Below are 27,578 nucleotides of genomic sequence, written 5' to 3'. Positions count from 1 at the left end.
AAAAGGTCTTTCTACTGGGTGCTAGGAAACATGGGTAGTAAATGAAACAAAGTGACAGATGTAGCAGCCAACAAGAAGTGTTGTGATTGTCAGGTAGTTCATTGTGGCATCCTTTAACACGCTATCACTTCAATGATGAGGTACTCAGTCACGCATTATTTCTTGTTGTTGTGGGTTAGTCACCATGTCTTAGACATTGGTAAAACCATTAAATGCTTTCAGTTGTTTAAAAAGTCATTAACAATAAAGATGCCTTAAAGAACTGAAATATGTTGTTATATGTAATTACCAAGAAAGTATTAGTTCATTAGATAAAGTTGATTTTATCTTTTTCTGTTGATAGTTCTGTATTTCGATAAATATTTATTTCTTTGTATATTTTAAAGTTGTTTCAATTTTCTGTTTACAGAAATGCCAGAATTTCTGCACAGAGGTAGCATGGATGATGGCAATAGTGACGCAGGTGGTCTGAGGGCTATCTCAGATGATGAATCTCTTACTGTTGAGGATTCTAACAGGGATATCTCTCTGAGGAAAAATGCCTTTGAACAGAAGTGTGGTATTAATGTAATTATGCATACAGATGACAATAACAGTGACAGTGAAATATCTACTAGTAATTTCTCTCCACACAATGAAGTTGTAAATGGAGTTTCGGAACTATCAAAAGATGGAATATCAGAAGAAGAATCTAAAGATGCCCATTTTAATGTAGAGTCAAGAAATGGAATGAACAAAGATGAGGATTCTATTGATGATTTTTGTGATGTTGGTGCAGAGTTCTCTTCGCAAGATTTTGTTCCAAAATCTCTAGGATTGAAAGATGAAATATCAGAAAGTGAGGATGGTGGTGATGGCGATGGTGATGATGGTCCTATTGCTGCTTTAAAGTGCACTGTTTCAGATGAAGCAACAGGTGATTGTCTGGATGAAGATAGTAGTAATGCAAAAGTAAATGTAATTCAAGAAAATGCAGTGACAAATGAGCAGGACAAGATGGAAAAGAAATTGTGTTCCAGTGAGGCATCAAAAAGTGGATTGTGTGATGATTATTACGCTGATTGTGGTGATGAAAATAATGACTGTCAAAGGAGGAATAAGACAGAAAAAACCACAAGACCTTCAATTGTAGAAGACTATCTCTCAGATGAAAATTCATCAGACAAAGAAACTTCTAAAGTTGTCTCTGATGATGAAAGTTGTGGAGGCAAATTAGAAGACGGACAGTTTAAAGGAATATCCAGTGAGACTTCTTCTGAAGATGAGACTGCCAAGGGAGGTACATCTGCAGATGGAAAATTACACGAAATTGAGAGGTATACTTCTGAAGATGATGATCCTAAAGAGGCTATACGAGAAGGTAAACAGCTAAAAGAAATCTCAGAAGACAATTCTTCTGAAGGTGGATCTGCTGTTGGAGACACATTAGATGATGATTATGGCACCGAAAAATGTAATGCATCTTCTGAACACAATAACGACGAAATTTCAGAAGATGAGAGCATAAAAAGCAATCTCGGAGTACGAGAAGATTCCTTGGAGAGGAAAACTTTGTCTTATGGTGACTTGCAGCGCAGCTCTGCAGAAGAGTATGAAAAGAGTGATGCTTCAGGTAATGAGAGTGATGGTGATTCATCAGATTATTCCAGCCCCCACGAGAATGATTCCTATGGCTTCGACGAGCATGTCAAACCCTCAGGAGACGAACATATTTCTTCATCCGACAGTGAATCATTTGATAAAGCTTCTATGATAGATTCTGAAGAGAAGTCTTCTCGTAGTCATGACTTCAAACATCAAACAACAGAGTGCAGTTTGTCTCCAAACAGACATAAATATGTGGCTGTCAGGAAAGGGAAAACTGAAACTTTTAGTGAAGATTCATATGATGATAAAGCTGTGAACAGTGGTTCAGAAGATGTAAAATCCCACATGCATCTTTCACAGGATGTGAGTTGTGAGGCAAATTATGGGGAGACTGAAACAAATAATGATGAATGTAGGAGAGGCATTCAGGCAACAGTTGCTGCTGAAGATGAGAGTTCAAACCTGGTAACCACTGTTAACATGAGAGAACAAATAAGACGAAATGAAAGGGGCACATTTCAGACAGACACAAGAATGATGGATTGTTCCTCCAGTGTAAGTAACAAAGGGGATGAGAATTATGTTGATATGTCTCCTTCTAATAAAGATAAAAAATGTGATATTTCAGAAGAGGAAGGCTCTGAAGTTGCAGCTAATCTTGGCGAAGAAGCAAAGACTTTATCTGAGACAGAGCTCCATGGTGAGAGTGTACTTGAATGTGAAGATAAGGAAGAAGCACCAGGTTTAAATGAAGAAAGAAGCATGGGAAATCAGACTTATGAAAATGTTTTAAAGGAAAATATGTGTGAAAATTCCTTCACCAGAAAACCAGAAAATGAAAATGATAATTGTCAGATCAGTTATGAAGAAAAGTCATTAAAGCCTGAAGATGAATCAGTAAAATTAGAAGATTTTAACTGTCTTTCCAAAGATAAATCTTCAGAACATGAACAAATGAAACATCAAGACAACAGAACTAGTAGTGATAGTGAAGAAAATAATGTACAAGGGAAGGATACTGATGGAACTGGAGATACATTGTCTTCTGTATTTAATATTTCAGATGATGACAGAAACACAGACAGCCCTTGTCAAATTTTGGACGATAATGAACAGAAGGATGCAGGTTTGGAAGGTCTTAATCTGTCAATTGTACCACACGATAATCATTCAGATGATGGATGTAGTTCACAGGTTCAAGTGGAAAATATTAAAAATGTTGCATGGAATGATGATGGTGGTGATCTGTTTAGCTCTGGTGTTGAGTCCGTGGCAAATAATGAGTCAGACAACAGTGTCAGAAATTTAGCATCCCTTGATGAGATACGTGAGACTGAGACCTCAGAAGATATGAATGCAGGTGAACACGAAAGAAAAGAAAAAGGTGAAATTATTGATGATAATGACAAACTGTTCAAACAACAAAAAGAGACTAAAAGAGATGCAGTTCAAGAGCATGGAGAGGAATGCGAAACGACTCAAAGTTTAGTTCATGTTGAAAGCAAGGAAAGTGATACAGGAAGTAGAGAAACTCAGAATAGGGAAGTTAATTTTAAAGGAAGTAATAGTAATGCTCTGTCTGACTTGCAAATGGAATCACTGTGTACTGAAAGCAGCAGAACCATTTCACTTGAAGAAAAAGCAGCAGGTGTTCTGTCCTGCAGTCAGCATGATAGTTTGGTAATTGACAAGGAGACGATATTTGTTGAAGATAGTGTTGCTGTGGCATTAGATCGTCATCAAATGCCATCTGCATCTCATTTAGCAGTTTCTGATTTGAAAGATAAAGCTGATGTGGGGGAAATGGATTCTGGCCTTATATCTTCTGAGACGTGTGAATCTGAAGCTGATAATTCACAGAGAAACTTATTAGTAAATGATAAGCCAGAAAATTATTCTGCCAATAGCACTGGCAATATATCTTGTGAGACAGATGAATCTGATGCAGATGAATCAAAGAAAAGTTTATTAGGAAGTGATAACCCAGAAAATGTGTCTGAAGTTGTGCCTCCAAACAGAATTGAAAGGCGAGTGGAACTCTTCGTCCCTATTAAATCAAATACTCCAGATCACATGAAAAATGATGACACAGTTAATGACAGGAAGTTTTGTTCAGACGACACTAAATTAGAGGATGCAGGACAGGAAGAAGAGAAAGAGGAGCAGCATGTGCAGGAGGAGGAAGTGGAGGTGGAGGAAGAGGAAGAGGAGGTGGCGGAGGAGGAGGAGCGGGTGGACAAGGAGGAGCAGGTTGAGGTTGAGGAGGAGGAGCAGGTTGAGGAGGAGGAGGAGCAGGTTGAGGCGGAGGAGGAGCAGGTTGAGGCGGAGGAGGAGCAGGTTGAGGCGGAGGAGGAGCAGGTTGAGGCGGAGGAGGAGCAGGTTGAGGCGGAGGAGGAGCAGGTTGAGGCGGAGGAGGAGCAGGTTGAGGAGCAGCAGCAGATAGCAGGGGAGGAGCAGATAGCAGGGGAGGAGCAGATAGCAGGGGAGGAGCAGATTGCAGGGGAGGAGCAAGTGGAGGAACAACGGCTGGAGGAGGAGGAGCAGCAGCTGGAGGAAGAGCAGGCGGAGAAGCAGCAGGTGGATGAGGAGCAGGCAGAGGAGGAGCAGGCAGAGGAGGAGCAGCTGGAGGAAGAGCAGGCGGAGAAGCAGCAGGTGGATGAGGAGCAGGCAGCTGAGGAGCAGCTGGGGGAAGAGCAGGCGGAGAAGCAGCAGGCGGAGGAGGAGCAGGCGGAGGAGGAGCAGGCGGAGGAGGAGCAGGCGGAGGAGGAGCAGGCGGAGGAGGAGCAGGCGGAGGAGGAGCAGGCGGAGGAGGAGGAGGAGCAGGCGGAGGAGGAGCAGTTGTGTAAGGTGCAGGTGGAGGATGTGAAGGAGGAGCAGAAGGTGGTGATGGAGGAGGAGGAGGAGGAGGAGGAGGAGGAGGTAAGAAATGAAGAAACAAAGGTTGGAGATGAGCCAGCTGGCACTACCTATCACAAATGTGACAATGCATCAAATTCATGTCCTCAGAATCCTGTGGAAGAATCTGTACAGAAGGATTTTATCCCTCACGCTTCTAAAGACAATTTATCTCATGAGGAAATGTCACCTTGCACAGAGATTTCAACTGATCCTGCACATGAAACTTCTGGTCTTCGTGTTGAATGTGAAGGAGAATTAATCCAAGAAGAGACTACAAATGTAAATAAAAAAATAATTATTGGACAAATTTCAAAGGATACGGCTTCTCACTCTGCTGCTGAAAAATCAGAAAATGTTGACATTTGTCAAAAGCGTTCCAAAGATGAAACAATAGATCACATTGAGGATGTGAAAGTAAGAGAAAGTGAGGAAACTGTATCAGTAAAAAATGGAAATGGGCTAGAAATAGCAGATGAAAATGTAGCTAGTGAGTACTTAACTGGAGTCCATGATATATCAGCTGATGCGGGCATTCAATCAGAATGTGCTGAAAAGACAACTAAAATAGAATTGCCATTGACTAATGGCACCGATTTCCAGCAAATGGTAGAAGGTGGTGTTATGGAGACATGTGATTTAACAGATACCCACACAGAACAGAGAAAATCACACCAGGGAAATATAGTAAATGATATACAGTCAGAACAAATAGTGAAGAAGGCCAGCATATTGGAAAATGAAACTGCAAGTGATTATGTGTCTCATGGAGACCAAGTAAATAATGATTCGAGAAAGCGGAAACTGTCTTCATCACCAGAAGATGAGCCCATTTTGAAAGAGGGTTGCAGTCTTCAGTTCAAAGGCTTTAAGAAACGTATACTAGCACAAGCTTCCTTGGAAGTAGCTGATGAACAGATGCACCACCAGCAACAGACACTACCAAAGCCTGAAGAGCTGCAGCCAGACTTGGTAGATTCGTTTAGCACTCCACTCACAGAGTACGCACAATATCTTGGATTGCAGCCAATTGTAAAGTTCAAATGTTATCTCTGTGGAGAAACTGGCTTTCCATCGATCTTGTCGTTACAGGAGCACCAGTGTAGCTGTCTAAAGACCTCAGGAACAAGACCAGTCCTCCAGCAGCCTGCAGTACCAGACATGGTAACAGCAGAAGGGGAGTGTCCTACTGTTGGAATGGCAGCAGCTACAGCTGCAGACCCAGCTGATGTTTCTGGAACACCTTCAACAAACTTTAGAATCTCACGCAAAGTGTATCTCTGCTCTGTCTGTGGTACATACTACGAAAACTGGAATCTTTTTCTTCATATGAAGGAGATGCACCGGCGATTCATCTGCCTTTTCTGCTTGGCAATGTTTACTGATGCTGGAATGTTGGCTACCCATCTCTCTGGAGAGCATTCAGTGACTGATCGCTTGTATGACACACAGGAAGGTTTTCGTGCAGAAATCGCAGATGAAGCATGTTTTCTTGTCTGTTGTGATTGTGAAAGAATTTTTGCTCATACTGATAATTTCTATGAGCATATTTGCCCGACACCACCATCTGTTGAAAAACACCTGCAGCACCAGCAACCACAAGACCCAAAACAGCTGCAGAAGCATCGGCGACAACAACAAAAACAGAAGCAACTTGAACAAAGTAACCAGCATATACAGGGAATGTGTTCTCTCTGTGGATTGCGTGGAGCTCACTTTCCAACATGCCGTCGGGCTTCGTCCAACAGCAATGCCCTTACTACTCTTGTGGATGGTTCTGGGGCTGTTACGGAACTATCACCTCTAGATGGTGAGCATCAGTCAGAGAGACAACCAGTTACAAAGACAGACACAATAAGGAAACGCTCTGGGAAGGGGAAAGTTACTTCAAAGACACTTCCAAGTGGAGACGTTGAAGCAGAAGCAGATGGAGATGAAGATTATGATATTAGTCATGCAGCAAGTTTCTGTCAGATCAACATTCATGAAACACCAGCTGATAAACCTAAAGCTTCTGACCAAACCTCATCATTGACACCAGTGCCAAAGATGACACTTAAGACAAAAAATATAACCACTGCTGTTCTTTCAAATAACAGTGTCACAAAGAAAAATTTTGTGTCAGTGGTGAAGCAAGAATCTGATACATCTGGAATTCACAGTAAATTAGAAGAGACTCCTGCTGTACCAGAGTCCCAAAGACCAAAAAAGACTATGGAATCTACAACAGTGGCAAACATAAAGTCAGGAAAGCGTGGTGCGTCCTGTTCACCTGTGCCCACATCTGAAGGGAAGAAACCGAAATTCGATCAGTTAAAAGATCAAATAAAGGAATCTGGTGAAGGCACTGAGGAACCTCGAGTCCAAACTTCGAGTCCAGTCCCAGAGTCAGATAGCTCAAGCAGCCACAGCCAAGACTCTGATCGTTTGCACATAAATACACAGGAATCAGAAAGTGTTGACGGGCAAAGTTGTGCAGATGAAGATGATGCAGCAATGAAAGATGCAGCAAAGGACCCTGAAGCCACTGATGCAGATAGAACAGAAGAAAATTCATCTTCTGAGAAACAGCCGACACCTGCCACTACAAAAACTGAACATCCAAGGCATAGAATTTCTGAATCTGACTCTGAATCTTCAGGATCACCAAATGACATTCCGAGCCACAAGAGTGAAGACTCAAGCTCCAGTTCAGAAGCAGAAGGGGTGTCTTCGAGTGAAGAAAGAAAACAAGACATACCTCCAGAAGCTGAAACCAAGCAGAAATCTGAAGATATGTCAGATGATGGGGGAGGAACAGCCGAAGAACCTGAGTCAGGTGGTGAGGAAAGTAGTAAGGATTCACCTGCACTTGTTGTAGATGAAGAAGCTGCTGATGGTAAGAAGGATAGTGGGAGTGGAACTACTCAGCCCACCACAATAGCTGAAGGTGGTGAAATTCAGGTTGCTGGAGATGATGTTCCTGCTCTTGAGCTAACTTTGGAAGAACAACCTGAAGCTATGACCTTACAAGCACTTGTGAAAGAATGTGTGAGAGTGTCATGCAACTCTTGTGTGTTTTGCAATCATGCAAAGAAAATTGCAGTAAATGGTTCACAACTCGCTCTCCATTTACTTGCTGAGCACCGTTTTGAGCCAGTTGTTTGTACAGATACAGCTGACCTGAAACCAGTACCTGCTGATGGATTCACAGCAAGGCTTAAAGAGGCTGTGCATAATCTCCACGAAGCATTCTTCAATACTGATTCATATGATAGTACAGCTGAACCGTCAGAAGCATCAACTGCTGAGCAGGGTGATAGTTCTCATGTTTATGACCGTAGCTATGAGTGTTTCCACTGTCATTTTGTTACAACATTACACAAAGAGTTATATGTCCATAATCGTAAAATGCATCAAAAAACAATATTGCTTTGTGTTATGTGCAAATCAAACTTCTATAGCTACAGTGAACTATTGTGCCACATATGCCCCGGTTTATATGCACCTGATGCTGATATCTCATTCCGCTGCTGTCTTTGCTCAGTAGACAAGTTACCTTCAGCTTTTCGATTGATGGTGCATCTTCGGAAGCGCCATCATGCGTGTGATGTCTGTCTGGAGGCGACAGGTGACCAACAACGTCTCTCAAACCACGTTTGGAAACACAAGCTTCACCACTTGTGCTATAGGTGTGGAATTGCATATAGAAATAAACCTGATATCACCAAGCATCTATTTTGGAAGCATGGTACTGAGAGTGTGCTTTGCAAGAAGTGCTTGCAAAAGAAATGGCCTCATGTATACCATTTCTGCATTCCTCCAACAGCATTTAACTGTGAAGAATGTGGTACTAGCTTTGCGCGAGCCGTTGCACTGAAGGTACATCGTCGTCTGCATTCTGGTGATCGCCCTTATACTTGTGAAGACTGTTCGGATTCTTTTATTTCACGCAAATTACTGGCTCGACACCGGCGTCTAAAACATGCACCACCTGAACCGTTACCTCCACTGCCATCATCACTGGAGAAGAATGCTATTACACACAGTGAGCGAGAATTTCCAGCTACGTTAGATGCAGAGGACAGCTCCATTAGAGATGCTGAAACAGATAAAAATCAGTCATCATTGGAAAACGAGACGTCAGTTAATTTAGATAAAAGAACTGATAACCAAATGTCTGGCCCCGGAGAAAAAGAAAGTGATGTTGCAGTAAAGAAAAACAAGGTAAGACTGATGGTGCACTTCATTTCATTTCTTCCTTCCAATTTTTACAGTGGTACTTGCCCCAGTTCACAATTGTTTACAATTGTAGTATAGCAATTACTGTAATTTTTTTGTCTTTTAAAATCTCGGATAACAAAGTTTTACAAAATAGACCAAATGTCTAATGAACCAACTTTTCTAATAAGATTACAGAAATTTCAGGATAGGAACAACAAATGAAACTTTAAAAAAGGCAAAAAAGGGGAGTGACATTTGGTCTATGGACCCATATTAAAGATCAGAAAATCGCATATGTTGTTGTACCACAGTGCTTATGTGTGTGTGTGTGCGTGTGTGTGTGTGTGTGTGTGTGTGTGTGTGTGTGTGTGTGTGTGGGCGCGCGCGCTTATAGTAGGAAAAGATTCATACCAGAGCTTGAAAGTAAAGTGATTTTTTGAGCAATGTTTGTTCATTTATGTGCAAATCTTCTATGAGGTTTAGCATACTTTGTAATCAAGATTTGTTTGTTAAGAAGAGTATATACCATATTCAGGATTTGTGATAAGCTAAAGCTGTGTGATGAACTGGGACTTGAACCCATGCACTTACATTTACAGGCAGTGCAGTTCTAATTGAGACATCTGGGCACTCTTGCACTGATTGAAACAGTTCACCTTGCTTCTAGCTACTACACTCCACAAAAAGTCTTGCACAATGATTATAGTCCACAGTTCACGGTCTAGTGCCTCTGGATCACGGCGTCCCAGTTCCGATTCCTGGCTGAGTTGGGGATTTTCTCTGACCTGGGCCCTGGTCTTCGTGTTGTCCTCAGCATTTCATCATCATCATCATCATCATTGTCGTCGTCATTATTTGTGACAGTTGATTGGATTATATAAAAATTGGGCATGTAGGAAAGAAATTAGGACTTTGTATGGCGTAGATGATAGCGCAGTTTAGCGCCCCACTAACCGAACGTCATCAAAGAATTCTGTTAAAGTAGGGCTCCAGGAGAAAGGATGAAATTAATTTTTGCTTCTCCATCATTTTGGACTTTCCATAATGTGGCTCGCTGCTAGAATTTATAGTGTGTATTCTAACAGAAGATTAGAAAATTATATTTACCAACTGTATAATTGTAAATGAAACAGCTGAAATTAGATGCGGGCTGTGTTCTTGCACGAGCAGTGCTGCAGATTTATTTAATTTTGCCTGCTTAGCTTGGTGAAATTTTTGAAAGTAAATGTAGCGTGATATCCATCAGATCTACCTGTTGTAGCATACAAAGTACTGAGACAGAAGAAGATTACTTTCATGTGCTCTATGGAAGTATATGCCGAGCTGGTTGCCCACTGCCCACTTAATTTATTAATACAGTCTAATATGACTTGCAGAATTACTGAGAGAAATATTTTCCGTATTTACTCGAGTATAAGATGACCCTGAATAGAAGACTTCCCCTCCTCCTCCCCATTTTTTAAAAGGGTTCTTGAGAAATTTTATTTTTGATGTGATCTGACTTACCAAAATTACAAACTGTAAAATATCAGCCTAAAAATGTTAACATTGTACTTATTCTAAGCTTTTGTCAATTCTTGATTCCTTACATTTTGATAAAATAAACAGAAAGAAATGATTTACATTATTTTTTATCTTCACTTCCTTTTTTGCTAATTATCTAAGCAGGTCATCTGTGGTATCACTATTTTTAATCCACATCATCATTGGTATCATGAACCTGTTAGGTGGGTAGTTTGCGCACGCGCCTCTACCACAGTAGGTAATATACGCCATCGCACCCGTTCGCGGTGGTGCTGCGCACTGTTATCATGTTTTCCTTCGCATTTTCATTGTTGAATTTAAATTGATATTGGGCAGAAATGAATAAAATATATTGCAGAAGTTAACAAAACTGTATTTTCACTATATTACATATAGTTTTCAGTGTGAAACATTTTAAAACGAGATGCTGCACACAAGGAAACTTCAAATCCTGCACACCAGTATGAAGTCTTTTTGTGAAGGCCTTTTCTCGTACACACCACACACCTCCTTGTTGGTATTTTCTTTGTTGTGGGTGGCAGAAGGTCTGGAAAATGCCTGGCTGTAAGGCGTGTTGCTTTTGGTGTTCGAGGTGGGCGTCCTACTGATGTCCGTTGATGTTGTGAAGATATGGTCAACAGTTCACCAAAACTAATCAGGAAGCTCATTCTACTTTGTTCACCTTCATGCTTCTTGTACAGAATGTATGCATTGTAGCATGCAATTTCCAACAAGTGGCAGAAAAGCTTCTGATAGTATTTTTTCAGCCTGCTTCTGGCCATCTGGTAGCTTTGTAACTGAGAATCACACCTATCCACACACCCCCATATTCTTGTTGTAGTCGATGACAACTTGTGGCTTTTGATCGATTCCCTTCTTTGAGTTTACATTTACAAATGTATCATCATGGAAGGTGCTGACCATAACAATGTCTCTTTTGTCTTTCCATTTAATTATCATCTGCTTACCTTTGTACCCTGTTATGTACTCCCCTTTCTTCAGTTTTTCCTTTTTTACAAAGTCAGGGGAACCCCTTCCTGTCTTGCCACATTGTGCCGACAACATCGTGTTATTGCTGGTTAGTTTGTCCACCAAATCTGTACTGGTGTACCAGTTGTCAAGGTAAATACAGTGGCCTTTCCCGAGTAGATCCTGTGCAAGCTCCAAAACAATTCGAGAGGTTATTTTTTCATCTGGATAGTGGCTACCATAATTAGTGTCCTTTCCAGTGTAAACAAGTAAGTCCCATACATACCCGGAACTGCTTTCACAGAGTTCATACAATTTGATGCCAAATCTGCTACGCTTTGATGGAATATATTGCTTCCATCCAAGCCGTCCTTTCCAGAGCAACAACGATTTGTCAACGGTGATGTTCCTTTCTGGCATGTACACTGATCTGAATTTACGCCACAGATAATCCATAATGGGGTGAATTTTGAATAGTTTTCTGCTGATAGTGCCTAGTGGATCATATGAGGTATTGTCAGCAAAGTGGAGGAATTTCAATAGAAGATGAAACCGCTTTTCACTCATCACTTTCCTGAAGAAAGATGTGTCAACAGATTCCCTCTTTGAAAAGTACATTATGTGGTCTGGTTTGTGAGGAATTCCTTGAAGTACAAGCATTCCAGTAAGTGTTTTTACCTCGCCGCGTGTAGTCTTCTGCCAACTGTGAACCCTGGAGTGTGCTGCTAAATTGGGATGAGAAGCTAAGAACTGTTCTGCATATAAGTTCATCTGTTCAGCTATCATTGTGCACAAAGCATCATCCGCAAAACACATAAAACAACTCATCACATTGCTTTGTTTTAGAGGCACAACTGTACTACTATTACCACTGAACAAATATTGAATACAAACGGAACTAGCACGCATAAATTGACTAGGTACCGTCTGCTGCAGTAGTGTCTCGCCGTCAGATGTTTCTGAATCGAAGTCACTTTCACTAGACTCAACATCTGTATCTTGAAAACACTCAGAACTGTCACTGAATTTACCGTCACTTTCTAAAAGAAGCTTCTCAGTCTCAGAATCTGATAAACGACTTCTTTTCACCATTGCAAAAGATCACTCACTAATGCTGCGGTAAACACAGACAAAGAAGACGTGCTTTTGCGGCTGCTTCATAAGACACACTGTATGTATCCATAGGAGCAGCAGTGAAATTTATAATCTTAATTGTCACAAGTATTTACCTGTTTCTTCTAAATATGTTGCGATATATGACGTGGTTATGTTGATACCTGAGAGCAGCTAATTTTTTTTTCTTTTCCGAGCACCTAATGTATTTAGCATCTATATTGCTGTGAGAATTTGATGGTATTTTGTCATCTCTTGCTTCCGAACATGTTATCTGCTCCGCTACTCTCTTGTAGGCTGTGCAGCATCAGAACTAACGTAACCCCTTACGTCCTCGTCATACCTCGTAGCGAGCGTTAGACAGCGTTTCTGCACAAAACACGTAATTGTGCCACTGTCCCCTAGCTAGACTTGTACTGTCTCCTGCAGAAATGTATACTATTGTTGAGTATTTGTCCAATTTTTAACTCAATTCAGTTCAGACTACAGATTTATTGAGGCAGATTGTATTTTTTTGTTAGATGTTCATAAAAAGCCAAGACATGCTGCATACATTCTCATGGTTTACAGCATGATGAAATCTGTCTGATTTAAGCTGAACGCTAGTTGTCTCATACATATTTTAGTTGCTCATTTGCCCTAATTCTCAGCCAAACTGTTGTCACTGCTCCCCCTCCAACCTTTCTAAATTTGTCAAATTAATCTGCATGTGAATGCTATTGCCAGAGTTTCATCTGTAAATGTAAGAGTAATCTAAAATGTTGACTTCAGCAGCAATAATGGAACCTATGAATTTGTATTGTGCAAATGATAAATTGAGGAAGAAGCCTCATCTTACAACTGGGTAAATAAGGAATTTATTTACATAAGATACCCGAATATGTAAAAAAATCAAAACATGACTTGTATCTTAAAGGCATGCAATAATTGGACGTTAGAAGAGTACATATTCAAGCGCCGCCACCACCACCACCACCACCACCACCAACAACAACAACAGCATCAGCAGTAGCCTGAAGGCCTCAAAGACATTTCCTCATGGATTATGACCTTCAGTGAAGTGTGTCTACGTTGCTCCTAGATGTTTCCTAATGTCATCCATCATTCCTCCATTAAGTTGTCGTTTTGGTCTATTCTTAACTATTTGAATTCATCAGAAAATACTTCGCTGCCGCCCCCACCCCCCTCCCCAACTGGTTGGATGTGGCCTGCTATGACTACCTCTCCTGTGCCAACTTCTTCACCCCAGAGTAGCATTACAGCCAACATCCTCAATTATTTCTTGAATGTACTTCAGTTCCTGTATCAAAAATTCTTCCAAGGAAGAATGTTGGTGGTCATAACTTACCTTCAGGAGCTGAAATGTCAACACTGCCAATAGGATGTATAAAAATACATGACACTGTCCTAGCTTTTGGAACTAACAGTTCCTTCCTGAAGGGATGAGAGAGGTATATGTTGGAGAAGGTTTAAAAGAAAGAAGAGGTTATTAAAACACCACGATGAGAGAGACCCCACCTCAATCTACTTAGATATTCAACAGCTACCAGTCTTTGCACCAAATGCAGATCATCTGCAAGCATTCCTTCATTTTGTTAGAATTTATGATGGTTTAACTGGGCTTTTATGAAAAAGCCTCAGAGAGGTACAGATGTTTGCTGGAAGGCAATCATGTTTATATATCTCGTGATTAATAATGGTCTTACTCCACTTCCTTAAGGTATGCCTGATGTTACTTTGATTTTGACATTGTGTTTTCATTAAAAACAAGGTAATGAGTTCTGTTTGCTTGGAAGTCTTCAGTCCATTGAGCAAATCCAAATCACATACTCTTCCAGTGTGCAATAATAAATATTGTACTTTCTTTGTGGTACGGAGTTGAATGCATTCTGGAAGTTGAGAAATGTAGTACCCACTTGGACTCACCCATCTATATTCTGGATTTTACAAGTGAAGAGATATAGCTGAGTTTCATAAGAGAGGTAGCCAAGTTTCAAGTGAATGATGCTTGTGGAATTCATGTTGATTTTTACAAATCAGTTGTTTTCTCTTCAAAAATATCATCACACTTGAGCACAATACGAGAACTTCTATCCAGCAACTGTAAAAAGGGGACCATTAGACATGTTAATTATGGATTTTGATGAGTGTTAGCTATGTTGTAGAGGGACGTGCCTGGTGGCTAATTTCATGTGACGGCTCCTAGTTTCCAAGAAAATCTATGACGACGCTTAATGCATACTTACTACAGCTGTTTTAATTTCATTGTACACAATATAAATGAATAGCATATGTCATGTCCTTGAGAAAGGGGGAACAACAAGAGTTGAGGTCATGTATAGGAGACAAAGGATGTGAATATTGTCCAAATATTTGTAATTTTGACTATGAACCACAAATGGAATATACATTTGAAGAAAACGTGCTGTAATAATGGATTTATTAATGAAATTATTACAGTGAAAATGGCCATTTTTGAATAATTTTGTGCGACATACATGATATTCTGTACAATTGGGGGGGGGGGGGGGGGGGGGAGAGAATTGCACAGGCACGATTCAACCCATACTGTGAATGTGGTAACCGTGAGTCTCAGCTTCTTCACTGTGCTCACTTGGTTGAACCTTGACTAATGTTATGGATATAGGGAGTATGCATAAAACTTTAGCAAGTTTTCTTGGAAACTAGGGGCTGTCGCATGAAAAGCCACAAGCCAGTTATTCAGGATAGGTCCATTTACAACATAGCTAAGACTCATAAAAATTCAAGGTTAACAGGTCTGATGGCCCCCATGTATGACATAGCAACTTGAATTTTTTAAATTCATTTATGGTGGTTTGTTGTTGCTACAAGAGACGTGCCAGTGCTAGAGCATACTCATTGTAGAATCTGTTGCATATGTCACTGCGTCTAATGTTTTTCCTCTACTATTTTTCTTCAGTTATTTTTCAATTCCATGGTTAAGTATTTCTATTTCTGTTACTTTGACAACTGTTTGATGATCAAAAGTAGAAACTTTATTGTCATTTTCTTCAGTGAAACAATTTTGCCTGACAGAGTTTAGTGTTTCACCTGAATTTTAGAGTCTTTCATGTCACTGCCATTGCAATATTATAATATGCACTGATGGTTGAATCCATGGACCCTGCAGTCTCTTCCCCAGACCTGAATGTCTTCTGTGGGTTGCCCAAGTAGTTTATCATAATTTTCTTGTTCAGTTTTCTAAACACACATGTCTTCTATCTTCCTTAAAGGAAATTATTCAGATAGTTATGGAGATGAAAATGAAATTGCGATGGGTGACTGTAATTGTTTTGTCATTTTTGGAAATTCAACCACTAAAGGGGTAAAGTAGGGGGAAAATATATATATATATATATATATATATATATATATATATATATATATATATATACACAAATGTCTGCGAGTGTACACCTGTCCTTCCCCCCCCCCCCCAAGGGAAGTCTTTCTGCTCCTGGGATTGGAATGACTTCTTACCCTCTCCCTTAAAACCCACATCCTTTCGTCTTTCCCTCTCCTTCCCTCTTTCCTGAAGAAGCAACCGTCGGTTGCGAAAGCTAGAAATTCTGTGTGTGTGTTTGTGTGTTTTATTTATTGTGCCTATCTACCGGCGCTTTCTTGCTTGGTAAGTCTTGGTATATATATATATATATATATATATATATATATATATATATATATATAAAGAAACTTCCACATGGGAAAAATATATTAAAAACAAAGATTCCAAGACTTACCAAGCGGGAAAGCGCCGCCAGACAGGCACATGAACAAAACACACAAACACACACACAGAATTACGAGCTTTCGCAACTGGCAGTTGCTTCGTCAGGAAAGAGGGAAGGAGAGGGAAAAATGAAAGGATGTGGGTTTTAAGGGAGAGGGTAAGGAGTCATTCCAATCCCGGGAGCGGAAAGACTTCCCTTAGGGGAAAAAAAGGACAGGTGTACACTCGCGCGCGCACACACACACACACACACACACACACACACACACACACACACACACACACACACACACACATATATCCATCCGCACATACACAGACACAAGCAGACATATTTAAAGGCAAAGAGTAAGGGCAGAGATGTCAGTCGAGGCGGAAGTACAGAGGCAAGGAAGTTGTTGAAAGACAGGTGAGGTATGAGCGGCGGCAACTTGAAATTAGCAGAGGTTGAGGCCTGGCGGATGGTAACTTCCACATGGGAAAAATATATTAAAAACAAAGATTCCAAGACTTACCAAGCAGGAAAGTGCCGGTAGACAGGCACAATAAATAAAACACACACACAGAATTTCTAGCTTTCGCAACCGACGGTTGCTTCTTCAGGAAAGAGGGAAGGAGAGGGAAAGACGAAAGGATGTGGGTTTTAAGGGAGAGGGTAAGAAGTCATTCCAATCCCAGGAGCGGAAAGACTTCCCTTAGGGGGGGAAAAAAGGACAGGTGTACACTCGCAGACATTTGTATATATATATATAACTTCGCCCTACTTTACCTCTTTAGTGGTTGAATTTCCAAAAATGCCAAAACCTGTATTTTTTTTAATTTTTGACTGAGAAACCAAATACTATTTTCATCGTTGTAGCTTCAAAATTGCCTTAATAGTGATTTGTTTTTAAAAAGCCTTTCATTCTCTTAGGACTGGAATTTTGAACAATTCCTTCTTAAGCAATGCCTGCAATATAAGATCCACACCATCTCCAAATTTCAAATTTCTATCCTTAGCAGTTTGAGCTGGGCAGTGATGAGTCATTGAATCAGTCTGGCCATATTTCGCTTCCTTAGGGGCTGAATTTCTAAAAACAGTGACACGTATTTTTTAATTTCTGAATGAGAAGTCAAATACCAGCTATCATAAATTTAGTTTTAAAAATGCTTACACAATGAAATGAAATTTTTTCACAAGACATTTCACCTCCTTAGGGGTTGAACTTAAAACAGTGAAACTTGTATTTTTTTATTTGCACTCAAGAAGCCAAATTCAAATTTTCATAGATTTAGCTTTAAAAAATCTTTCGGAATGATATATTTCATAAAACATGACATCCCCTCTTTCACAACATTAGGAGTTGCAGCGAAACATCTCCTGAGTGGCTGTGGCACCGAGGTCACCGGAAGCAAATCTTGAGTTTTGTTAATGTGTTGATATACGCTTCTGAATTAATGGTACGGCTCTTGCCATCAAATCAATGAGAATCACACATTCACAGTCCCAGAACACACTGATTATGACCTTACTGGTGGAAGCAGCTGCTTTGAATTTTTTCTTCTGTGAGAAGTGGGAATGGCACCATTCTATCGACTGTCATTTTGTTTCGAGTTGAAAATGGTGAACCCAAGTTTCATTACCTGTCTCAATCTAGGACAAGAAGGCGTCCCCCTCAGCTTCAAAACATTGGACAAATCAAGACAATTTTTTTTCTATGTGATTTATGATCCACTGTTAGATTACACTGGACCCATCTTGCACACACTTTTGAATATCCAAGAGTGTGGATAACTGCATCCACACTTCATTTGCTGATTGACAGATGCAGCGCCTACTTCCGAGCCATGATGTGTCTGTCCTCACGAGTGACAACATCAGCTCACTGCAACATGTCAGGTGCAACAGCCTTGGATAGTCTTCCTGACTGCTTAAAATTGTGGAGCTCAGCTGAACTGTCTTCTAATGACCTCGCCCTCCATGCCCAGTGACTAACTGTACTTTTGTTGACAGCAGATGCTCCATAGACCTTGCACAAGCATTTGTGAATATTCCCCACAGTTTCTTTCTCTGCAGTGAGAAATTCAATGATGGTACGTTGCTTGTAACGTACATCACATACTGATGCCATTTTGAAAGTGTCCAGCAGCTATGCTATCTGTCAGAAGTGACAGAAACTTGGTACGCTCACTCAGGAGATGTCAAATACATACATAAAGTTTTGCTTTCATAGCATTGTTTCCAGCTGAGGAAAAAATGAAGCCTTTGACGTCTGATGTCCTTTTTGTGTTGGAATTCAGATCTATCTCCAGAAATATCAAAGCAACCAACCATTTACAAAAAAATTACATCCCACTTATCCTAGTCCAGAATTATTAGTTACTACTTTAATTCTTATACAGAGCTTTGGCATACAATGTACAAATATGATTTAATTTATGAATACCTTAAAAGTTTTTCTTTTCAGATTATTGTGACTGTTTTTACACATTTATGAAAGGACCAGACAGAAAATAAAGCCATCCCCTCACTCTACCCCCTTTGTTTTGCAAGAAAAGCAGACAGTTGTACAAAATGGTGATAACTGATAATTGTCTTTACTGCTTCTATAATCTAAAGTAATCACTGTCATTCCTTACAATTTTTATGCACCATTCCCTTGCAGTAAAAGTTCTTGTTTTGGTTCCTCAGTCATTAACTACAGCAATACCAGTGCATTTTCAATAAATTATACTACTAGCCTGTGGACACTTTACTACGACCGCCAAGGAAAAAATATGGATTTCTTTAATTGTCACTAACTTTGATTAACATCATTGTTTTTGAAGAAGTACTGTGTAAGTAGGATCCAGAATCTGACAATTTCTCTCTCTCTCTCTCTCTCTCTCTCTCTCTCTCTCTCTCTCTCTCAACACACACACACACACACACACACACACACACACACACACACACACACACACACACAAGCCAAGCATGATTCCTTCAGTGCGAATGCACATAAGGTTCCATTTCCTCTTGCGGGGATACCGTTTGCACTACGGTGAGGAGTACATGGACAGGGATGCTGCATTGGCGTATGAGGAGTTGGAAATATGGTTTAGCCAGAGAGCCTGTATGGATGGCCAAGGCAGTTAAAGAAACTGTTCTGCAGAAGCGGAGCTTCTGGATTCGAGTCCTGGCCCAGCATAAATATATAACTTTTGAACTTGCATCTTTGATTAATTTCAATGCCTTAAAGAAATGTCCCTGAATCTTAATATTCTCTTAGCACTATCTTCAAAAACACATTTTATATTTTTAACTTACTGAATCATTTATAGTTTATTTACTCGTACTATATGTTGTGCAACATCTATTTAGAGATAGAAGAAAAATTGAGAGCAGTTCCTAAATATTGTAGATATTCAAGATAAAATTGAAATGGTTAACATAGTTTCCGAGAAAAATGTTCATTCAGGAACTACTTCACACTTGGAAAGTATAACACAGTAACAAAAGTATGCTGACGGAGGTCACTCGCAATAATGACTGAAACGTCAGCTTCACATATTGACAATGTGGTCACAAACCCAGAAAATTTTTATTGACACAGGCTGCGGAAGCTTACGTTTATATATAAACACATTTCTTGCTGTGTTTACCGCGTTTGTGTCTCTTACAGTTGTGACAGACTATTCTTGTGTTGTTTTATTTGTTGCACTTTTCTGCTGTTGCCCAGCTTTTGCTAGTATACAAGTGACACCTATCTAAACCTCCATGAGCGTCATTTGCATCTAATTTCTGCTTTACTCTCCCTTCGAGAATACACTCAGAGACCAAACCACAGACTTCTGAAGATCTGCAGTATTTGTAGCTGTTTATTCAGTGTGTGGTTTTGTGAGCTGTGGTCCCAGTTCTTGACAAAAAAGTTGTCACTAACATGGTTTTTACTAATAAGTTAAGTAGAAATAATGTATAACCATTCACTGTTGGTATATTCACAAAAGTACAGAAAATACAGTGGTTATCTTCTTGTTGTCCTCTTAGTGGAATATTTCTTCGTCATTTGATTGATTGTGTCAATACCACTTGCTGTTTTCATAACATAAATTTATGACGCATTTCTTCTGCATGTTGGCAGGTAACCCATTACAGGATCTTAATGTTGAGACAATAGCAATAGAAGGTTTCTTTTGTGTTTTCCATGGGGGATATAAGAAGCAATTGTGATTGGAATATTTCCAATACTAGACTCACTGAAAACAAGTTTACTAGAATATAATTCTCTTCTTGACACAGTTTTTACTTCATTAAGTATATCTAGCTTTTAATGTTTTCACAAGAATTAGCTTGTGAGTGCACTGTAGATCTTCGACCAAATGAACTGAAGTGTAATATCTGTCTGTGGTGACACTGTGCCTTGAATTATCTTTATGAACTACCAGCCATTTCATCACAGTTGCAGCTGAATTGGATTGTGCCATCATTTTTCTTGACTGCACTTGGCTCCATATTGATAACTTATCGTGTTTCAGAGTCTGTGAGCACGCACATGAGCTGTGGCTATAAAATAATTGAGCCATTGCTGTAAAAAAATTTGTTTCAAAAACATGTTTAGTTATTGTCACCCTCAGTACTCTCTCCTCCTCCATCCGTACAATGCTCCATTTGAATTTTCCATTGATGGAAACAGTATTGAAAATCTTCCTTTGTGTGCTCGTGATGACTCATGCCACTTTTTCTTTCACTGCTTCAACAGACTGAAATCTTGTATCCTTTTAATGCAGACTTGACACTGTGATGCTGTATTTCGCTAGAAACCTCTTAACAGACAACGCCGTATGAGCTGGTGCATTGTCTTGATGCAAAACCCATGAATTGTTCTTCCACAGTTTGGGTACTTTTTTCTTATTTTCTCCTGGAGTTGTGCAAAAACCTCAAGGTAATAATGTTGATCAATAGTTTGATCTTCAGGAACCCACTGAAGATAGACATCAATATTTGGGGGTGGCAACATCGTCACTTTGAATCTTGGTTTGCTCATTTGAGGTGTGTGTGTGTGTGTGTGTGTGTGTGTGTGTGTGTGTGTGTGTGTGTATCCAGTGAAGTTGTGCTCTTCCAAAGCACAGATTGGTGCTTGGTTTCTGGATCATAAGTGAAAAACCAAGATTTGGCACACTATCACTCTGTACAAGAACTTAGGATCTTTTTCAGTGAGTGTCAGTACAGACATTTTTACAAGTTTCTGTTTGTTCCTTTACACTTTTGTGATGTTAACTTGGTCATATAAAATTTGCCTTTCACATTATTTGTCAATTCCTATAGTTTCAACATAAATCAGGTATTATTGATATTGAAGGGTGTCCTGAGCATGAGTAATCTTCAGTGTCATCTTGGCCTTCTTGGAAATGCTTGGTCCACTCAAAAACTTGCGTACATGACAAACAGTCATTGCCATACCTTCTTTCGATAGAAGATAGGTTTCAGTGATAGTTTTTCCAGTTTCATGTGAAACTTCATGACAGTTTGTTGTGCTGTTATTATGCTTATCATTTTTCTGGCAAAACTAAATAACATTTCTTACACAAACGGAGGCCAGGGTCACATTCATTTGTTTACAGACACCAGAGGTGCCACATTCGACTGAGTTGGTTTCATGCTTCACAACTATTCATCATCCACCTTTAGCGCATGCTTACTTAAACTGTGGCAGCATCAGTCCTACTGTTTTATGCTCCCACCTCATATGTCATACTTCCTAAGTTTTTCCTTCGTGAAGGCCTTGAAAGGACACCTACCATAGTATGACGACGATGACATTTCATCAGTAACAGTGAACATCCCAGCCAAAATATTATTTCCACAATAAATAATTAATTTTATCCAATACTTCTCATATTGCAATAAACTTATCATATCACCTGTGCTCGTTTCGAGTCCCTCTGTCATGAAGTCTTACTATATTGTTAAGTGGCTGGAACCTAGCTCTGCTTATGGTAGCTGAAAGAAATTCAAATTACATCACCAGAACAATCATAAACCAAAGAGAAATGAATTGTGCTCATTTTTGAGGTAGTTGTTGCTATGCACACACTAAAATTTGTTGTGTAAGTGTCAGATGTTACCATAATGCAGTTATTAATTAAATAAGACATTTATTGTTAAATAAACAACTAGGTTACAATTGTATTTTTACAATAATTATTAATTTTATGTTCTGAAGATGCACCCAGCAATCTGTGGTGTGGATCACATGCATTTGGGTTTTTCCTTTTACACAAATGAGATTGATGGCATCCTATACACTGTCAATTTCAAAATCTTTCAGGATTCATATCATCTTTTAATGATAAAAGTTAGTAGATATTGTTCCTTCAAGACTGTAGTGACTGGTCAAAACTGTTGGCACTGAACGCACACAAAATTTTCAGTAATTGGTATTGCGTTTCAGTAATTGGTATTGTATTTACTTTACAGTCACTATGCAAAATATCAATGACACACAATGTTTTGCTGAAATAACTGCACTATAAGGGTGGTCAGTTTTACTTGCATTGCCATGATTTCCTGTGTCCAGATTCATGATAGTGCTGCACAAGGAACAAATGGGAAATTAGTGTTATACAAGAACTTCTGTTTGTATTGTAAAATACACAAATTCCATAATTCTGGAAGTTTTGACAACCAAGAGGAGTATAAGAAAGTGAAAGTTACAGTTGTACATGTTTCTTTATTATTATAGCTGAGAAAAAAATCAGACTGCTCTTAATAATGCCTAGAGTGGCACATCCTCACTTCACTAAATGTAAAACCTGCCAATAAAAGTAAACAGATTATTTGTGGTGGTCATTTTCAAGTAGTTGTGAATAAATTTCAATTTACAAGAGAAATACCTTTTGCATGCTGCACATGCACTCAGATGGTGTTCCACGTTCATAACAATGCATCAGTGGATGTTCTAGAGTATTACATGATTTTTCTGTTGTGTAGTGGTTCTAGATTTGAAATAGCTCATGAAAGTTTTTTATAATAAAATGAAAAGGTGCTTACACATCAGCTTTTAATTTATTATTTGAAAACTATGCAGTTCTGAGGCAGGACATCCGCTGAAGATACCAGGTTAAGAAGGCAAAATGCATTTGGTTGCATAAATAAAATAATTTATTAATGTGCAACATGCAAAAACATTCCTCTTGTTAACTACTGCAGTTTAAAAGATAACTGAATGTTAAGTGTTACAGCTCCCTTACAATAATCCCTCTTTCATTTACTCACATCCATGCTGGTTAATAACTACTAGGCTATCAGTTTCCTGGCACCATCCATGCCTGAAAACAGGGAAAGCTTGTTAATAGATTCTAGGGACAGCGTTCTAACCTGGAGTCAACTGAACAGTTCTTACAGGCATCTTTAGCTCATGTCTTAAATCGATATCAGTGTACCCCTCAGTTATTTACACAGTCTCCGCAACATAAACAATTTTCTAAGTTTTTCTGTGTTTTCCCAACTTTGTCATATCAAATTGAATCATGGGTTTTAATAAGAAACAAGAAAAAGTTTACAGAGCATAAAATGAAACTTTTGGAGAGCTATTAAAGGACAGAAAGCTACAGAAATAAGAACGTAAGGATAAAACTTCACATAGACAATGTACAAAAAAGAGAGAGAAAAACAATTTTAGAAGTAGTAGTGGCAGCAGTAGAAGAATAAAAAGAATGTCTTATTATGTACTTTTTCTCATATCATTGTTGTCCTTGTATATAAATACTCTCAAAAATCAAACAATGGAAAATCCAGGATGGAATGTAACAATATTGGAGAAGGAAAGTTGCTAGTCACCATATAGCGGAGATGCTGAGTCACAGATAGGCACAACAAAAGGAATCTCTTTGTTGTGCCTATCTGTGACTCAGCATCTCTGCTAAAAGGTGAATACTCTCAAAAAGCTACCCTCTGTCATGAACTCCATGTGACCAGGATCAGGATTAGGATTGAAACTTCAAAGTGAGATGTCACGTGTAGCCATGCTGTCATAATCTGATACACAAAGTTTCTCTAGCAGTGTATCCTGGTATGATACTACGATGATTACAGCATTAAATCCTGTGAACATATTGGTGTTTACTGGCAATGGTCAGTATGCTGAGAGAGGATATGCAGGGTGTGGTTTTCAACATGGATTTGACTCTTGTTATTAGCTACACTTGTATTTCAATTTATTTATTTCACCTCTATTTCTTAAGTCCTCTGTCACATTTCTTAGAGAGAGAGAGAGAGAGAGAGAGAGAGAGAGAGAGAGAATATGAGAAGAAAAGAAGAAGAAGAAGAAGAAGAAGGAGATTGCTATGTTTGCAGTTTTATTATACCTGAAGGGCATATACATTAGAAAATCAGTTTATCATTAATCAGTGTATGAATTTCTTTTTGCCTTTTCTTTATAGTATAATAGCTTTGTGTCTTCAGTAGCAGCATTTGAAACCAACTATTTCTATCATTATTCTTCATAAATCACGAAAGAGGTATTCTTCTGATGTACAGATACATTGCCTTACTGTCTGACATTCTGTAACATCTGGTTTAGATAGATTCAGAATATAGATCTTGAAGCCAGCTGTGATTGAGGAGGTACCAGATTCATTTCTCATAGGAGTTTAAAGTATTCTAATGCCTCCCATTTATCCAAAAACACTTTCAGAAGCATACATGAATTTGATTAATTCATGGCAGTTTTCCATCTTAGCTATTTCTCTTCTTCATCCTGAAAAATCATTTGAAATGGGATTTTTTTTACATTTCCTGTGGGTAGCAGTTCATTTTGAGTAGATGTTAAACTGTAATATTTGTTCCTTCGGGAAACAATATAATCTGACCCTTAAATATTGTGAATGCAAAGTATACATTTTCTCCTTACTGTGTATGATCTAATTTACTGTCGTAAGTGATAATTGTGTACATTTATTTATTTTTCATTGCTACAGGAATGCACATCACATAAGAATATCAGATTTTTTGTGTGGTTGAGAATCTAGAGGAACAAAAGGTTGTCTATTTCCTTGTTCTTGTATCACTTTGCAGTATTACTTTCCTTCTGAAATTTGCATTTCCTTCTCTTGAAAGTTAGTATACTGTCTTGTAGTGGCGATTGAAGAGCACTGAAATTTCTTTGCAGGTTATGGATGTATATGATCTTCCGCCATTGAATCTCTCTTCGGACAGTGATGATTCGGATGAACCAAATACCAAAGATAGTAAAACTGTGACGTCTCCTCCTGCTGCTGTTTCTACTCCAGAGGTGAAAGATTCTGAAACAGAAGTAAAACCTGAGCCACCAGTTTCTGACAATGTTGTGGGTGAAGAGGAGGAACCAGCCCCTGTGCAAATAATTGATGGTATCTGGGATAATTTTAAAAACTACAAAGCAAGTCTCGAGCGCAAAGAACAAGAAGCAGCAGCTGTTGCAACGGGGTCATACAGCACTTCGCATGCCATTGAAGTAATTATGTCAGATCATGACTACTGTGTGGTTAGCAAGCCCAGTAACTTAGGAAGTGTAGATGATACTGGGTCTGTTGATGATGCATCTATTGGTGGTTTAACAAGTGCAGAAGGACCCAATGTGAGTGATAAGACAATGGAGGGAGATAAAGATTCAGGATCAAATACAGACAGTTCACCTGAAACTATGGAAGCCACAGACAATGGAAATAGATCAAAGGTTGTAGCGGCTGACAGTGGATCTGCAGTGCCCACTAATGTTGGAAGATTAAGAGTATTAGCAGGCGCTGAGAAAATATTAACACCATTATCAGACACAGGAAGGTTACCTGGAGGGACAACAGAGACCACCTCGTCAGTTGCATCCGGAACCCCACCACAACCCAGCAACCCATCTACCACTGCATCCTCTAAGAAGCGGACAAAACAGGCACGTAAGCGGCAGAAACGTGAAGGGGCTAGCTCGTCGTCTAGTTCCTCCAGTAGTGATAGTGATTCATCTAGCTGTAGTTGTGGAACAAACTGTAGTTGTAGCAGCAGCAGTTCAAGCAGCTCAGGTTCTTCTTCAAGCAGTTCAGACTCGGATAGTTCGACATCAGAAGGACGCAGACGACAGGCTGCGAGACGAGAGAGGCGGCGTGAGAGGGCACGGAAGAAAGCTGCTGCTGCTTCTGCTTCTGCTGCTGCTGCTGCATCTGCTGCAGCTACAGCTGCAACAGCTGCAGCCACTGTGGCTGCTACTTCTGGTGAGGCAACAGCAGAAGTGAGCAGAACCCCAACTGCAAATTCTGTACCAGTTGCCCCATGTGACACAGAACGAGGTAAGTGTTATTGAAATGTGTACGTTTAAGATATATGTAGTTACTATTGTATATTCAGTTGCTTGTGTTATTCTAATTTGAATATAGTCATTGTAGTCCACAATTTTTCCAGTATATTTACTTTTTCTTCATTTTGCCAGTACTGGAAAGTTTTAGTTTGGGAGTAAAAGACAGTGATTTGGTGCTTTGTCTGGATAGTACATACTTGACTTGTTTTTCATTAATGACTTTATCTTCTTTTCACATTTCAAGTGGATGAACAACTAGCCAATATTTTATATTTGGGTCATAGAATTGCTGTTCCCGCCAATAGAAACACTTCAAGCAGAAAGTGTTGATCCTATTTACCAGAATTCAACAATATCTCTTCAGGGAGGAAAGAAGCGTTAGTTGGGGGGGGGGGGGGGGGGTTTGAAAGGAACGTAGAGAAGGAGCAGGTCACTCAGCTACTAGATGAAGGAAACACCTGTTGTAAAAGCATCAGAGAATGTGGATTGAAACAAGAAAAGTGAAAGATGGAGTGAACAAATAAATAAGGAAAGAGAAAGAAGGAAAGAGAAGAGAACATCATCTTTCTGCTTCCTCCTTTCCTTGCTTTCTGTTTTTTAATAGCACTATTATTTCCACTTTCTTTTCTCTTCTGTTGTAATCCATCTTTACTTCTCACTCTGTGTGATGTATTGTTTCGAAACTGAAACTGAAGAGTGATCTTCAGTTTCTCCTACATCTTTGCTTCTCATTTTACACACAAATAGGTTCCTCTCAGCTCAAGATCCGAATGATCTGGCGCCCTTTCTAATCTTTTCCAACCAATGCCTCTGTCTCATCTCGAGAATGATCACATAATTTTATACATAGTTTTTCTTAACGATATGAGGGATTCTGCCTCCTTTAAACTAAATATTGATCAGACATTTCCTCCTTGTAATTTTTAAAATTTTCTCAATAGAAAATTGCCTTTGTTACAGTTTTCACATTGAAAAATGTTTGTTTTTAAGTTTAGACCCTGTGGCTGTGCAGGAGGTTGAGTTAATATAGGATGTAAGGTCTACCAATTATGCAGAACACCATTTTTTCCAAGTTCCCAAACATGTTTCAGTACCACTGTGCCATCATGAGTGGGTTTCCGTTTTATTTAATCTGTAATGTAAACATTATCCCTAAATGATTACTAAAATTATGTGGATATATAGTTCAAACAATAATTTGTTTCGTTTTGTTAATACCTTTACACTTGGTGTGCATGATTTTTGAGGAC

The 27,578-nt window shown here is 39.3% G+C and overlaps 1 protein-coding gene across 1 annotated transcript in view; it reads left to right on the top strand.

The window, feature by feature from the left end:
* LOC126271930 (uncharacterized) overlaps window positions 1-27,578 on the top strand; it is an 85,601-nt gene that overhangs the window by 31,072 nt on the left and 26,951 nt on the right. The window contains exons 3-4 of the mRNA XM_049974349.1: window positions 410-8,688; window positions 25,174-26,320. Of these exons, the coding sequence (XP_049830306.1) occupies window positions 410-8,688; window positions 25,174-26,320 (9,426 nt within the window). The remainder of the gene's footprint in view (window positions 1-409; window positions 8,689-25,173; window positions 26,321-27,578) is intronic.

Source organism: Schistocerca gregaria, chromosome 1, assembly GCF_023897955.1.
Source record: "Schistocerca gregaria isolate iqSchGreg1 chromosome 1, iqSchGreg1.2, whole genome shotgun sequence".
Classification (NCBI taxonomy): Eukaryota; Metazoa; Arthropoda; class Insecta; order Orthoptera; family Acrididae; genus Schistocerca; species Schistocerca gregaria.
The sequence above is the reverse complement of the archived record's forward strand: the minus strand, read 5'-3'. Positions and strand labels throughout refer to the sequence as shown.